The sequence below is a fragment of the Echinops telfairi genome, unplaced genomic scaffold, assembly GCF_000313985.2.
Source record: "Echinops telfairi isolate 266 unplaced genomic scaffold, ASM31398v2 ScPeMD7_5868;HRSCAF=6743_0, whole genome shotgun sequence".
Lineage (NCBI taxonomy): Eukaryota > Metazoa > Chordata > Mammalia > Afrosoricida > Tenrecidae > Echinops > Echinops telfairi.
In genome coordinates, this window is record NW_022109767.1 from 3,285,144 (window position 1) to 3,299,517 (window position 14,374).

General features: G+C 43.2%; 1 protein-coding gene across 1 annotated transcript in view; it reads left to right on the plus strand.

Moving 5' to 3' along the window:
- The first annotated feature begins 120 nt into the window (after positions 1 to 120).
- Positions 121 to 14,374, plus strand: part of DCDC2 (doublecortin domain containing 2) — a 240,623-nt gene continuing 226,369 nt past the window's right edge. The window contains exons 1-2 of the mRNA XM_004712474.2: positions 121 to 413; positions 4,347 to 4,401. Of these exons, the coding sequence (XP_004712531.1) occupies positions 121 to 413; positions 4,347 to 4,401 (348 nt within the window). The remainder of the gene's footprint in view (positions 414 to 4,346; positions 4,402 to 14,374) is intronic.

Consider the following 14,374-nt stretch of genomic DNA (forward strand, 5'->3'; position numbering starts at 1 on the left):
GGGCGCGGCGGCCGCCTGGCTCTCACGCGGACTCGTCTCTCGCCCGCAGTCGGTACCCGGGAGGCCCGTGCGCGAGGCTGGGGGACAGCCGCGGCGCCTGCGCCCCGAGCGAGCGGGACCATGAGCGGCCCGGGCGCCAGGTCGGCGCACCTGTCTCAGCCGGTGGTGAAGAGCGTGCTGGTGTACCGCAACGGGGACCCCTACTTCGCGGGGCGCCGCGTGGTCATCCACGAGAAGAAGGTGGCCAGCTTCGACATCTTCCTGAAGGAGGTGACGGGAGGCGTCCAGGCGCCCTTCGGGGCCGTCAGGAACATCTACACCCCGCGGTCCGGCCACCGCATCCGGAAGCTTGACCAGATTCAGAGTGGGGGCAACTACGTGGCCGGGGGCCAGGAAGCCTTCAAGAAACTCAAGTGAGTCTCTCTGCCCCCGCCGCCCACCTGTCGGGGTGCGTGCAGGTGCTTGATGAGGTGAAGAAATGAATGACGTCCACCTCTGTCCCCTCTCCCTGGAAGCCCGGGGGTGGCGTGTGTGTGAGGTGCTTTTTTGATGCCTCTCAAAGCTCCAGTTGGGGGTAAAGGCTAAAAGGTGATTGGAAAATAATTTCACCTGCTTAGTAGTAGGGACAGACGTTAAAATATGTGCAAACAACTGACATTCTTAAAAAAAAGTAAGATCTGATACTTCAGAATTTTGTGCTTTGTCTTGTATTGATTTTTCCACTTTCCCCTTTACTTCGATACTAATTATTTTACTTTAAGCACAGATTTCTTTTAAAATCACTCTTCCTGGGAGAATTGGGTTATTAGGACAGAAGAAAAAAGTTTTAGCTCCATTAAAAGTCACCCTTTAACGCAGAGTACTGGATAATATCTTATCGCGAGAGGACAGAATTTCTCAACGTTTTTTTTCTTTCTCCGCGGTTTAAATACTTTCACCTTTAATTCCAAGTGGCACTGACCACGCCCCCACTTTTCTGAGCGTTCTTTCTGGCCTGAGTGTTTATGCACTTAGTATAGCGCTTGGGAAATTGATTGTGCTTACTGTATTTCTGTACATGCCTTTCTCCAAGTACCTGTTGGACCCTCAAGGCACATTAGAGATCAATGCAATTAGAAAAATAGTTATTTGAGAGTTGGGAGTTGAGAGAGATCATTTCTGATGGCGGTGGGCATTAAAAGACAGGTGGACCTTTATATTCTATGCTTTTAAATAATTTGATTAAGATCTATCTCACACCCCATAAGATCCACCTATTTTAATATATTCACAGAACTGTACAACTGTCACCCCAATCTAATGTTTGAACTTTTCCAGCACCCCCAGAAGAATTCTATACCCATCTCCAGTTATAGTTCTATTTTCTTTCACCCTCAGTTCTATGCAACCACTGATCTATTTTTATCTCTCTACACTTGCCTGTTTTGGGCATTTCACATAAATGGAATCATACAATATATGTGCGTGTTTTTACTGCCTTCACTTGGCTCAATGTTTTCAAGGTTCATCCACATGGAAGTATGTATTAGTCCTCCTTTTTATTGTCAAATAAAGTTCCATGGTTGGATATGTCAATTTTAAAAAATGCATTCATCTCTTGGTAGATACATGTGTTGTTTCACTTTTTGGGTACTGTGAGTCATGAGGAGCCCTGGTGGTGTAGTGGTTATGTGGGCTGTGATCCTCATGGTCGGCCGTTTGAAACCACCAGCAGCTCTGGGGAGGCCTTGACTCTACTTCTGTAAACAGACAGTTTCAGTCTTGGAAACCCACAGGGGGTCGCTATGAGTCAGCATTGACTGATGGCAGCCAGTTAGTGAATTTTGAGTGAGTAATGAATACCATTCGTGTGCACGTTTTTGTGGGGGGGCATGTGTCATTTCTCTTGGGACTTAGGTTAACTCTGCATCCCATCGTTTTTTAAAATATAAGATTTAGTTCTATTTAGCATGGAGCTCCAAGTATAACCTTACCATAAACCGTGTGCTTATAACTTTTATTTTTAACATTATAAAATCATTTTTAAACAATCACTAAAGTTGTGCAAAATCATCCTTCCTTTTTCACATTTTTAAAAGTTGAGTTCTAGACACCCTGCCTTTTCTTATACCAGGCGTTTTTTATGGTAGGCAAGGGAATATATTTGCTTGTTTCCCCCATTCCTTGAAGACCCCCCTCCCACCTTTCATAAGTGTACCCTGTCTAACTTAGAAAGGACGGACTCAAACACGTATGCTTTACAGAAACTTACAACTGTAAGTCTGAAGCCTGGAGACTGAGCTGTTGACGGGTTCTGTGTCGTTCGGCAAGTCACGTGACTCAGCTGATCCGTTTCCTAAAACATAAAAGAAGCAGGTGTTCCTGTCTCACAAGCTTGTTGTGTGAAGTCAGTGCTATGGATGTGGGTGTGTTTAGTAAACCCCAGAGAGTTACCTATATGTAAGTCATCTTTATGGCCAGCCCCCTCCACCACACACTATGCTTTTTTTTTATTGACTGGTTTCCATATAAAACCATTTTCATGGCAATGGGAATCGGGTTCAGAATCCATTGACAACTGGACATTGTAAAAGCACATTAGTAGAGTAATTTGCATTCTCCTCTGTTTATTTGGCATTGCCATCTCAAACGATAAAGACAGATAAAGTTCCAAACCAAATAGAAAATGCATTTCAAAGTTAGCTTTCAAGTGCACATGGAAACACACTCTTTATATGTCTAAGAGATTTGCGCTGTTATTTTTGCTTCTGATTCACAACAAAACCGGGTTTGTTATTAACATTGTCCATGGTTGTTAGCTTTCTATGCTGACAGATGAATAGTTTATTCTATTTGTGTTAAACTCGTAGTAACTATGGTTATAAAGATAGAAGCCAAGGGGATTTAAAGGCTGACTGATACTTGAAGCTTAGCACTTGGTAAGTTTATATAATGAAGTAACTGGGGGAACAACAGATGGTCACATGGTATTGAGGGCTATTGGTGTGCTTTTTATTTAGACCCTGAGTGATGGTGGGGGAAGATAACAGAAGTGGGAAAATATTTTTCAAGTGAAAACAAGCAACCTCCTTCTTGAATTCTTTTGACCCAGATTTTACTAATATGTTTAAAGCTACCAGTGAACTCTGGGAAACTTTATTTGATAGCACAGAATTTTAGAGGTTGTTATTTACCCACAAACTTCCCCAGTGGTTGTTTGGAAGTTGACTTGACTCCATTAAGCTAGTGGGTCTGAGGTCACCGTCCTTCACACGGCGATTAGGATGTTTTGTTGTTAGGTAAGCCATCAGACCCTGCAGATTCTCAAAAAAGCCATTTTGTGGCTAATCAGGGGACGATTGCCCTGCCTCCTGTACATACTGTTTGTGTGGGAGAGATCAATCATTGGCCAAGGTATCAGTTGAACATTCTATCACACACAGACAAAATGTAGATAACAACAAATCCATGTTTCACTGCCAAAAGCAAAAATTAATTATAAACTAAACTTCAAAAAGTAAACTCAGCAGTGCAGTAGTCAAGGCAAAGGATTATACATACACGATCTATATGCTAAAATTACGTTAAAATTCATTTCTAGATTTAAATTCCTTATATTAAGTGGAATGTATCACACCTTCCGGATATGAAGCGCGGTGGGAGGGAGCAGATGGTAAACTTCCAGTTTAACGCTGACAAAGGCAGGACATGACGTTCTCAGGTTGCGTTTCTGTCACAGCTAAAGAATGATCACTCGTTAATATCTGTGACAAACACTAAGAGAATACTAAGGCATCTCCAGAGGTTAACTAGTCTACCCATCTGTTTCTTATCCGAACCAATGCCTAAACTACCCCCACGACCGAAGATTTTTCTGCATCGCTAAAGCGACCTCATAGGAGTAAAAGATTTCCCAGCCTTTCCAGTTATTATTTGGATACACATTCGTCATTTTATTTGACTCATAATCTGTGCTTTATGGGGCTGCTAAGCAGTTCGACGTGCAGGCCCCTCTTTATGTCAACTTTGGATAAAAATCAGAAAACTAGTACTTATCAGGCATAGCCAACTACTATGGGGGTTGGGGGTGGGGAGAATGTTCCTCCCACAGAAGTATTTCTAAGACAAATGTCCTTGTCATTTAGGATAGACGTGTGTCAGCTCTGGACTCGGATAGTGAAAGCCATTCTCACTGCTATACTTGCTTTTAATTAGTAGCCACAGATTTTTGCTCTAGACTAAAATATTTTCTATGCTGTGCATAATTTTTTTTAATTATTTGGTATTTTACTAATTTCAGAAAAGATATTTCTATAGCCAACAAAAAAAGCTATACCAACAACCCTTGTTGTTTCCCCTCCCTGCAGTTACTTGGACATAGGCGAAAGCAAGAAAAGACCAATGGAAGTCGCTAATACAGAGGTAATGTAAACAATATTTTGAAGACTCATCAATGACAGAGCCGGTTTTGTGTTTCTTAGGGCGTGTCTTTTAGTTTTGGACACATTCTAATATTCAGAGATGAACTTTCTAATTTATGTAAGAAACTGTTTGGTTGAATTTTGGTTACTAAATGGATTGCTTGCTTTTCTGCAGCGTCTCTGGGTAGATTTGAAATGCCAACCTTTTGGTTAGTGACAAAGGGCTTAACTATTATTCCTGTCACTCAGGGACACCTCTGTGTGCCAGAGTAGAATTGTGTTCTACAGAATTTTCAATCACTGATTTTCCAAAGTGGGATCAGCAGACCTTTCTTCTAATGTGCCACTGGGTAGATTCAAACCCTCGACGTTTTGTTTAGCAATCAAATGTTATCACCGCCTCGTACTCATACTCACTACCATCAAATCGATTCTCACTCCTCGAAATCCTATAGGACAGGGTAAAACGGCCTCTCTGGATTTATTTCTGAGACTGTAACTCTTCGTCGGAGTAGAAAGCCTCATCTTTCTCCCAAGGAGTGGCTGGTGGTTTCAAACTGCTGGCCTTGCAGTTAGCAGCCCAACTTGTAACCCATTATACCAGCTAGGGACTCCTAATTTATATAAATGGAAAATAGATATAAATTTATACAAAGTAAGGAATATGGTCACCAGTCCCTGAAAACGCTCCCAGGCTTTCAGAAGCTATATGGAATGTAGGATCCTAAAAATCGATTGCAAAAGGGCTCCTGGTTTATGTAAAGGAGACGTTATCCAGTGTAAAGCAGTGAGGTCCCTTTACTTGGATCAGTACCATAGGTGGAGAGACTAAGAAGGTGTCTTAAGACATATCGGATCACGTTCTTACTCAACACGTTCTTACTGTCCTTTTTTCTAGCCATGTGGTCTCTGGTTGTGGTCTCTAGAACTTTTCCCTGCCAAGGAGGAAGAAGATTCTGAGTACTATTATCCCTATCTTTACAAAACCTTTACCCTTGTAGCCTAGCTTGCTCTTGAGAGACCAGTGTTGGAAATAGTCTGTCTCAGAGCCTTGCAAAGGAGTTGGACTTGATACGTGACCTGTTGGACTTGATACGTGACCTGTAGGACACCCCCTCCATTCCAGCTTGCATTGAGGTTCCCTGGGGTGCAAGTTGCACAAGCTTGCACAGTGAAGAGAAACAGATAGATACTAAAGACATCATGGTCCCATCGCTTCTGAAATGTGAGTGGGCTTTTCAGTAGGACAGTTTCTTTCTTTTGTGAATAATGAAGCAGATTAAAAACAAAGTTAAATGTCCCAATGAGATGGAGGGAAAAATGTAGTTAGACTCAGACTAGGACAGAGTTTACCGCCCCACATTGCCACCCTTCCCAGTGGGGTTTGTCATCAACTGGTGTTCTGAACGAGTGTGTTCTGTCGGTTAGGGTGCAACCAGCATTTGCGTCCACGTCTCGGAGATGCGCTCCTCACCGCTCACTCCTTTCTCTCACGTCCCTCCAGGACCAGCTATGTCCCTCTACAAAATAGCCACATGCGAAAAGTTTATAATTATGTAGTAGCTAAAGAATGTGAGGTTAAATCCCATTAACTGTGTGAACGGGTGCTATCCCAGACATTGTTTAATTAATATTCTTGTTTGCATTTTTTGAATTCCAATGTGTGTCAAATTGATTGTTTGCAAAAGCAACGGCCTTAATAACTTAACACTGGAAAAAGGCATAAGTCTTTTAGGTCATGTAGATTTTAGCTTACGTGATACAAAAGGCAGATTACTGAATTTGTAACAAAGGACTAATTAGTAAATTTGTTCTGTTTGAAGAAAATTTGTTGTTGATGTAGACTGCCTTGCATGAAACTGGCAATTGAAACCGGATTTAAGCAAAACAAAGCAGAAACTTTTTATTGTGATTTGGGTGAAGTTTATAGAGCAAGTCAGTTTTACATGAAGTGATTCCCACTAATTTTGTATCATGCCATTGACTGCAATCCTCACAGTATAACTTCACGGATTCCTCTTCCTCCCTGTGTGCCCTGTTTATTTTCTTTCTCTTTCCCTAACCCTTCTGACCTTCCTCCTTAAATAAATGCTGCCCTTTTGATCTCAAATGGTTGCTTATTCTAAGATGGGCATATTTCCCTAGTATTATCATTCCCTTTATAGACCTGTCTAAATGGTTTGCCCCAAAACTGAGCCACGGGGGTGTGTTCATTTTCAGATGTGAAGGATCACTATAGGCCAGAGTCTCAGGGATCCACTGTGCTCTAGCTGAGCAGTGAGCCTGGTCTTCTTTGTGATTTTGAGTTCTGTTCCACATGTTCTCCCACTCTATCCAGGACTGTCTCATGTGATCCCTTTCATTGCAGTTGCTAGAGGTAGCTGGGCACCATATAGTTCTTTTGGTCTCAGGATAAAGGAGGGGTCCATTATCACATGGTCTGTCAGCCCACTGGATCGACAGTTTCCACCAGTCTCTGATTTTCTTCTTTCATCTGGGTGGGGATAGAGCATAGTTGTGGATCTGGATGTTTGCAATGGAATTTGAAATGGGAGCTAACATGCTGCTAAAAGATGGGAGCACAATAAAGGATGTTCATGAATTGAATTTACTAATTGTATTTCCACTTTGGGAATCGTTGCCTTAGTTTTTCTTTATTCGGGACCTATACACAAATCACACAGATAAGACTCTTATTTATGAGCACACACATGGCATGTGAGCCACTTACCCCTAATCTTTAAATAAGATTCCCTTGTTGGCTGGCCAATTCCCCCAAGAGTTGGTGCCTCAAATCTACCCAGAGGCATTTTGAGAACAAGGACAAGTGATCTACTTTCAAAAGTTCACAACCATTGAAAAAGCCATGAGCACAGGTCTGCTCTGAAACAGAGGAGGTCCCCATGAATTGGAGTCAATTCAACAGCAACTAGCTGCATTTTTGTTGTTAATCTCCAACTAGAAGATGGCTTCTGTTCCATCGGTTATTACTGATCATTCCTTCTTTTCTTTCCCTTGTATTGTCCAGATCCTTCAGTATGTCTTACCTCAATCCTTCCCCACCTAACCTTCCAAAAGGGATGAGAAGAAAGAAGCAGAGGATGCTGAGAAAGGAGATGAGGGGAGGTGGTGGGAAACTGTCTTTTCTCTTCTCCCCCAACCTCTACTTTCCCTCTTAATCCTGGGGCTCTTTCTCTGTTTTTTTTTTTTTTTTCCCCTTCCCTGCTTTTACTTGCAGTCTAGCCAAGGAGGGTCGTTATATCCCTTTGTTAGGAATCACAGCCTTGAGCTTTAACACAGAGACCTTGCTCCCCAAAATTCATACTATGGCCTCCATTCCTGGAAGACCTGCTTTTAACAAGGAGAGTCCCTACTTTTCCCAGAAAGGGAGCTTTAGGGAACTCTGAATGTATTTTCCCCCTTAGAACTTTCACTTAAATATTGATTCTTTAGTATTAGCGCTGCTCTGTTTTAGGTAGACTAGTAGTTAAAAAGGTGTTTGTGGGATGCCTGAGATCCTAACTACTGTGTGTATAATTGTTACCAAGGGGAAATGGCCCTTAAAAATATAATTGATACATAAAGAACTTTTTGTATTTAACAACGTTGACGTTTGAGGGCTTTCTATACTTAAGTTGGAGGACAGATTTGGTAGATGCTGACTCTCTCTCTCTCACACACACACACACACACACACACACTCTATTTTCTTGCTAAGGTGGTGATTTCTTTTCAGCATTGGTTTCTGCTGAGAGAAGCTTGCACTATTGCTGCAATGTTTTGGTGTTGCAAGTACAATGTTTGGCATGCCTTTGGAGACCATGCTAACACGGGAGGGGAGGCCATCACGGAATTCATTGTAAAGTGGGTTTAGAACATAAACACATAGAAGTGGAAGCTTTAGCGTTCTCAAGTGAGACATTTCAGAGCAGTCATATTTCAGAGCCCTTAAAACATTTATTCACAGATGTGTCAATATAAAGCTTGAGTAAGATGACTTATTTGCCTAAACCGGGGAGCTACCTCTTAAATGTGAGGTAATTTCATTGATGGAACTGTATGATAATATAATAATATTCTTTGATGGCATTATATGAAAAGAGCCACAACACCAGTCTGCATGGTTTATTTTACTAAGTGCTCAAAACCTATTAAGCTTAGCCATGCCCAGTATATTTTACTCTAGAAAGATCTTTATGGGCCGACAGGGCTTTGCAGTGTGTAGGAGCTGGTCCTAACCACCGTGGCTCGGTTCTCCTATGACATTCCTTCCCTTCTCCCAGGGCAGCCTCCCCTCAACCGTGGCACCATCCAGTTGCTCCTGTGTTGTTAGTTGCTGTAGGGTTGGGGCTAACCCATGGCGACTCTATGCACAGAAGAGTAAAATGCTGGCCAGACGGGGGTGGGGTGGGTGGGGAGGGAAAAAAGAGGAGCTGATACCCAGGGCTTAATAGAAAGTAAATGTCTAGAAAATAATGATGGCAACATATGTACAAATGTGCTTGATAGAATTGATGTATGGATTGTTATAAGAGCTGTAAGATCCCCCAACAAACTGATCTTTTAATAATAATAAAAAAAGAAGACATTAAAATGTTGGCCAGTCATGTGCCATTTAAGGGTCATTGACAGGCTCCAGTTACTGTTGCGGCCACTGTGTATTTTCAGTTCCTTCCAATCTAGGGGGTCAGCCTTCAGCACCACACTAGACACTTTTCTATTGTGATCCATACAGTTTTCACTGTTGAACTTTTGGAAATAATTTTTGGAAATCACCAGGCCTTTCTTCCTAGTCTGCCTTACTTTAAAAGTTCCCCTGTCTCAGGCAGTGTTCTGCTGCCATTCAAGCGCTTTTCAGTGGCTGGGTTTTCAGACATGGACTCCCTTGTCCCTATTCCTTGTCTGTTCTTAGTTTGGAAGTTCTGTGGAAATCTGCCCACCAACAGTGACGCTGCTGTTACTTGAAATGCTGGTAGCATAGCTCCCATCATCTTAGCAACCTGCACATCATCCCTGACAGGTGCTCTTTAGAGAGTCAATAATTCAGACTGGAGGGCATCCAGATTTCTGACCACAGGTCACAGCAACCGAAACGTGCGTGTCACCTTGACATTTGAAGTTCTCTTGTGGTTCATGCTACTGCTTTAATTCTCACGAGGCCCCTCTTTGAAGAGACCGTCTTCCCTTGTTCCCTTTTCTCATTTCCTTCCCTGTGAGCAGGCCTGAGAAAGGCTGTGCTTTCATGGGTCTCTCCCACCAACACGAAGTTTGTGGTCATATTTGATTATCACCTTGTGGGAAAGATAGATAGATGGATAGATAGATAGATAGATAGATAGATAGATAGATAGATAGATAGATAGGTGGGGCAGAAAGATAGACAGACAGACAGACAGACAGACAGACAGAGAGATAGAGATAGGGTGGGGTGACTCAGTGGTAGGATTCCTGTCTTCCATGCAGGAGAACCAGCTTTGATTCCTGGTCAATGAACTTCATGGGAAGCCCAGCACCCAGCTGCCAATGGAGGGTTTTTGTTGCTATGATGCTGAACTGGGTTCAGCAGGACGTTCAGATGAAGATGCTCAAGGAAGACAGACTTTGTTATGGAGGTACTTCCCAGAATCAGCCAGGGAAACCTTTAGGCTCACAGAAGTCCTTCTGAAGATGGTGACTATGGGAATGGCAGGCATAGGATTGGGTAGTATTTTGTGTCCTTGTGCATGGGGGGGTCACCATGGATTGGGGACTGCTTTGAGGGCAACTAATACTGTAAGTACCATGAACTTCTGGAAGAAAATGCTAATCTGTCTTGGAAGAAGGATAGCTAGAATGCTCCTTAGAAGCAAGGAGGGTGAGATTTTGTCTCCTTACTTTGGACGTATGCCAAGCTCCCCGTAAAGGTCATTTTGCTTGGTAAAGTAGGCGGCCGGTGAAAAAGAGTAAGACTGTTTACGTGGTGGACTGACACAATGGTTGCACTCAGGCACTCGGACATGATTGTGAACATGGCACATGGCCAGACAGTTTTTCCTTCCATTATACGTGGGGTCCCTATGAGTCAGAGCCAGCCTGGTGGTGTACTGGGTTACATTTTGTACTGCTAAATGCAAGGTCTGCCGTTTGCCACCAGTCCCTCTGTGTCAGTCTGGGTAAACTAGGGAAACAAATCCACAGAAACTCATATGTATAAGAGAGAGTTTTATATAAAGAGTAAGTGTACAGTAAGAAAGCATCTCAACCCAGTGCTGTCCAAGTCCATAAGTCTAGCATTAGCCCATAGTCTGACACCAATCTATGAAGTCCTCCTCCATCTACAAAGTCCTCTCACAAAACACATGCAATGATGCCGACTGCAGAAAGAAAGCTGAATCAGTGAGCGTGTAAGCATCTCGGTGCTGACAGGGTTCTCCACGCAGGTGCTCCAGCACCCATGGCTGCATCGGGGTAGGTCCATGTGGCTTCTCCTCAGGGATGTCTCACAGGAAGTGAGCTTTGCAAGCAGAAGCAGGAAGTGGCTAAGGCAGCTGCACTCACGTCTGACCATCAAAAAGCAAGAGATCTGAGAACTAGAAAGGTGAGGCTCACCGAGCCATTTATCTCTCTGCCCTTCAGTTAATCACACATTGTTTATCAGGTTGGCACAATACACCTTAACTATCTCACCCTCTTTGGGGGAAAAAAATGAGGCTTTCTTTCTATTCCCATACACAGTTATAGTCTCGGGAAACCACAGGGCTATTCTACTTCATCCTGTGAGTCTGATTTGACTCTCTGGCAGTGAGGTTACAGCAGTAACAACAATAAAAAAAGACAGTATAGACAGCTTCTTGGTTTCCCTCATACTCTTGCCTCTGTTCTCTAGTCACTTTGTATGTATGATGGGGCACTTCCTCCACAAATTAACCTGAAAAAAGCTCTGTGGTGCTTTGTAGGATACATTATTCCCACTAGGTGAACATCCAGCAACTTGCTCTGAGTTAGTGCACTCTGTGGCATTGCCTGGGAAGGTTCTCTCTGGTCACAGTGAATTTTTTCATAAAAGCAGTTTCCCTTGAACCTTATTTGTGTGTGTGTGTGTGTGTGTGTGTTGGCCGACTTAAGAGAACAGCGTGTGGCTGTGGAATTTTGTTTCCTGCTTGGGAAAAATGTTGTAGACAATGCTGTGATGTTGCGATGTTGAACACAGCTTACAAGGACAGCACTATGGGGAAAACCCAAGTGCACGAGTGGTTTTATTGTTTCCAAAGAGGTGAAATGTTGACCGATGACAAACCTCATTTTGGACGTCCATCAACTTTCTGAACAGATGAACATGTCAACAAAATTCGTGCACTTGTGCTAGAAGACCGATGCCAGACCATTGAAGAGATGGGGAAGTTATCTGGACTATCTTGGAGCTGGATTCAGCCAACTTTAACGGAAGATTTGGGACCGAGAAGCATCGCAGCAAAATGTGTGCCTCGGGTTCTGACTGAGCAGGAGAAAGAGCGTCCAGTGGACACATGCTGTGCTTTGACAGAACGGCTCTGAAGCGACCCAGACTTTTTCCCCAAGGTGATGAGACATGGTGCTCTTCTCATGACCTCGAAAGTAAGCATCAGTCAAGCCAGTGGAAGATGCCATCATCACCTCGCCCCCGTAAAGCTCATCAAGTAAAATCAAAGAATAAGGGTGCTTATTTGTTATTTTGATATGAGGGGGATAGTGCATTTGAAGTTCATTCCATTACGTCAGGCTGTTAACCAAACTTTCTATTAAGAGGTTCTGAAGATTGCATAACAGTGTGCATGTGGCAGAAAAGGCCTGATTTGTGCAAGGCGGGGTTTTGCCACCATGACAATGTACCTGCTCACGCAGCCGTCTCGGTGCACCAGTTTGGGGCAACAAACAGCATGCCTCTCTGGCCCCACACACTTTACTCACCTGACCTTGCTCCATGAGACTTCTTTTTGTCTCTGAGAATGAAGAGGGACATGAAAGGACAGTGATTTGACGACACAGAAGAGGTGAAGGAAAAGAAAAAATGAGGGAGGTGCTTTCAGCCATCAAACATGAGTTTGAAAAGTGTTTCCAAGGGTGGAATCACAGAATCGACAAATGTATTAAGTGTAATGGAGAGTACTTTGAAGGTGATAAGATTGTTTTGTAAAAAAATTTAAATACATAGCTTTGGGAAAAAATTCACGTTTTTTGGTGGTACCCACTCATCTGTATGTTGTTATCCTTTTCCAGGATTGATCACTATGTTAGGTTGGGCTCTGTAGATAAAGCCAGTGACAGGTGTGTGTGTGTTTTGTGTGTGTTGTATTAAGCAATGGCTTCCACAATTGTAGAAGTAGGTAAATACAGCCCATAGGTCAGATGGACGCTGAAAGGTTCTCTGACTCATGTAGCTGCAGAAGCAGATGAACAAAAAGCAGGATGACAAAGCAAGAGGACCAAATAAATCCAAGGCTGGCAGTCAACGGACAGCTTCTGGGATGGGCAGGCACCAAAGCAGGAGCTCACGAACCAGAAGTAGGATCTAGATCTAGCAGAAGGCGAGGGGGCGAAAGAGAGCTGTGTTCTGCTCAGGATCACTCTCTCGTGCCAAAGGCTACTCCTCAAGGAGATGTCATCAAGCTGAGGCCTAATGGATGAGTTGGGCTCCCCCCCCACTCTCACCCAGGACTGTCCAGCTGACCTCAACGCTAAGCATCACAATGTCCAAAGTGCACGAGCTGAAGTCTTCCCATCTTCACTTCCCAGAAAGACTGGTCGGTTCTCTTGGCAGTCCATGGTACTTTCAACCTTCACCAACACTGGGATTCAAATACATTGATTCTTCTTCAGTTACTTGGTATAGTTACAGTCGTATCTTTCTTCTCATATTCCCTACTTAAGTGGTCATTTGAATTAAGATGGTTTCTAAAATTTGGAACTGCATGGTTTTTGCCCAGGTTCTCTTTTGCAGCCCAGGTGGTACAATAGTTATGTGCTCACCTGCTAACTGAACAATCGCCACGTTGAATTCCCCAGTAGCTGCTCAGGAGAAGGCTGTCCCTGTAAAGAGCACCGTCTTGGAACCTCTATGGGGCAGTTCTACTCTGTGTTGGAGCGTCTCTGTGAGTCAGAACGAACTAGACTCCACTTTAATACAATAGCCTCTCGTTGACTCCTCTCCTCCCACTTTGAAGCCCAGTTTCAGATCTCATGCCATGACCCCATGTTCCAGGTTGACTTATCTGGTTCTCTATTCCTTAATGTAAGCAGTCAAGGGAGTCCTCTGTCTTCGGAATCTGAAGTTCTGAAGCCTTCCGCTCCCTTCCCAGCCCACTCCATGCTCAGACTCTTCTGTTTAGAGTAGATGGGGTTTCTGCCTCTTCTTGCTTTGCTTCCTATCTGTTTTGCTTCCACAAGACTGAATACCTGTACTGTGTGGTACGTTACCAAGATTGCTTGGGAGCAAAAAAGAGACATCCCCCCCCACCCCCGAGCAATTTGTGCTGTTGTTAGTTTCAGTGGAGTCAGTTGACTGCTTTGTGATGATCTCATTTATAACAAAACTCAACGTTGACCCGTCCTGCCCCATCTTCATGATTGTTGGTATGTTTGAGCTTTATGATTATTGTTATTGTGCTAATTCATTTCATTGAGGTTTTCGTTCTTTTTGCTGACAAGGAATTTGTAGTCTTGCTAAAAAGACTGACGTGTGAGTTGGTAAAGTACCACATAATAAGTCATTTAATTTAGTTATGTGTCGTTGGTTATTTCAGTTGCTTCTGACGTTATCATGATCCCACAAGCCGTTTTTGAATCCTTCAAACTAAAGCCCTCTTCTACTTTGCTCTAAAATCAAACTTCGTAAGCCTACTCTGTCTCCCCTGAATCGTTCCTTCATATAATGATTTTTTTCACAACATTTGTGTAAAGCACAAAATCTATTTTATTGTGTAAGGGTGTTTGGTACATGTATTAGTCTGGGTACTTTG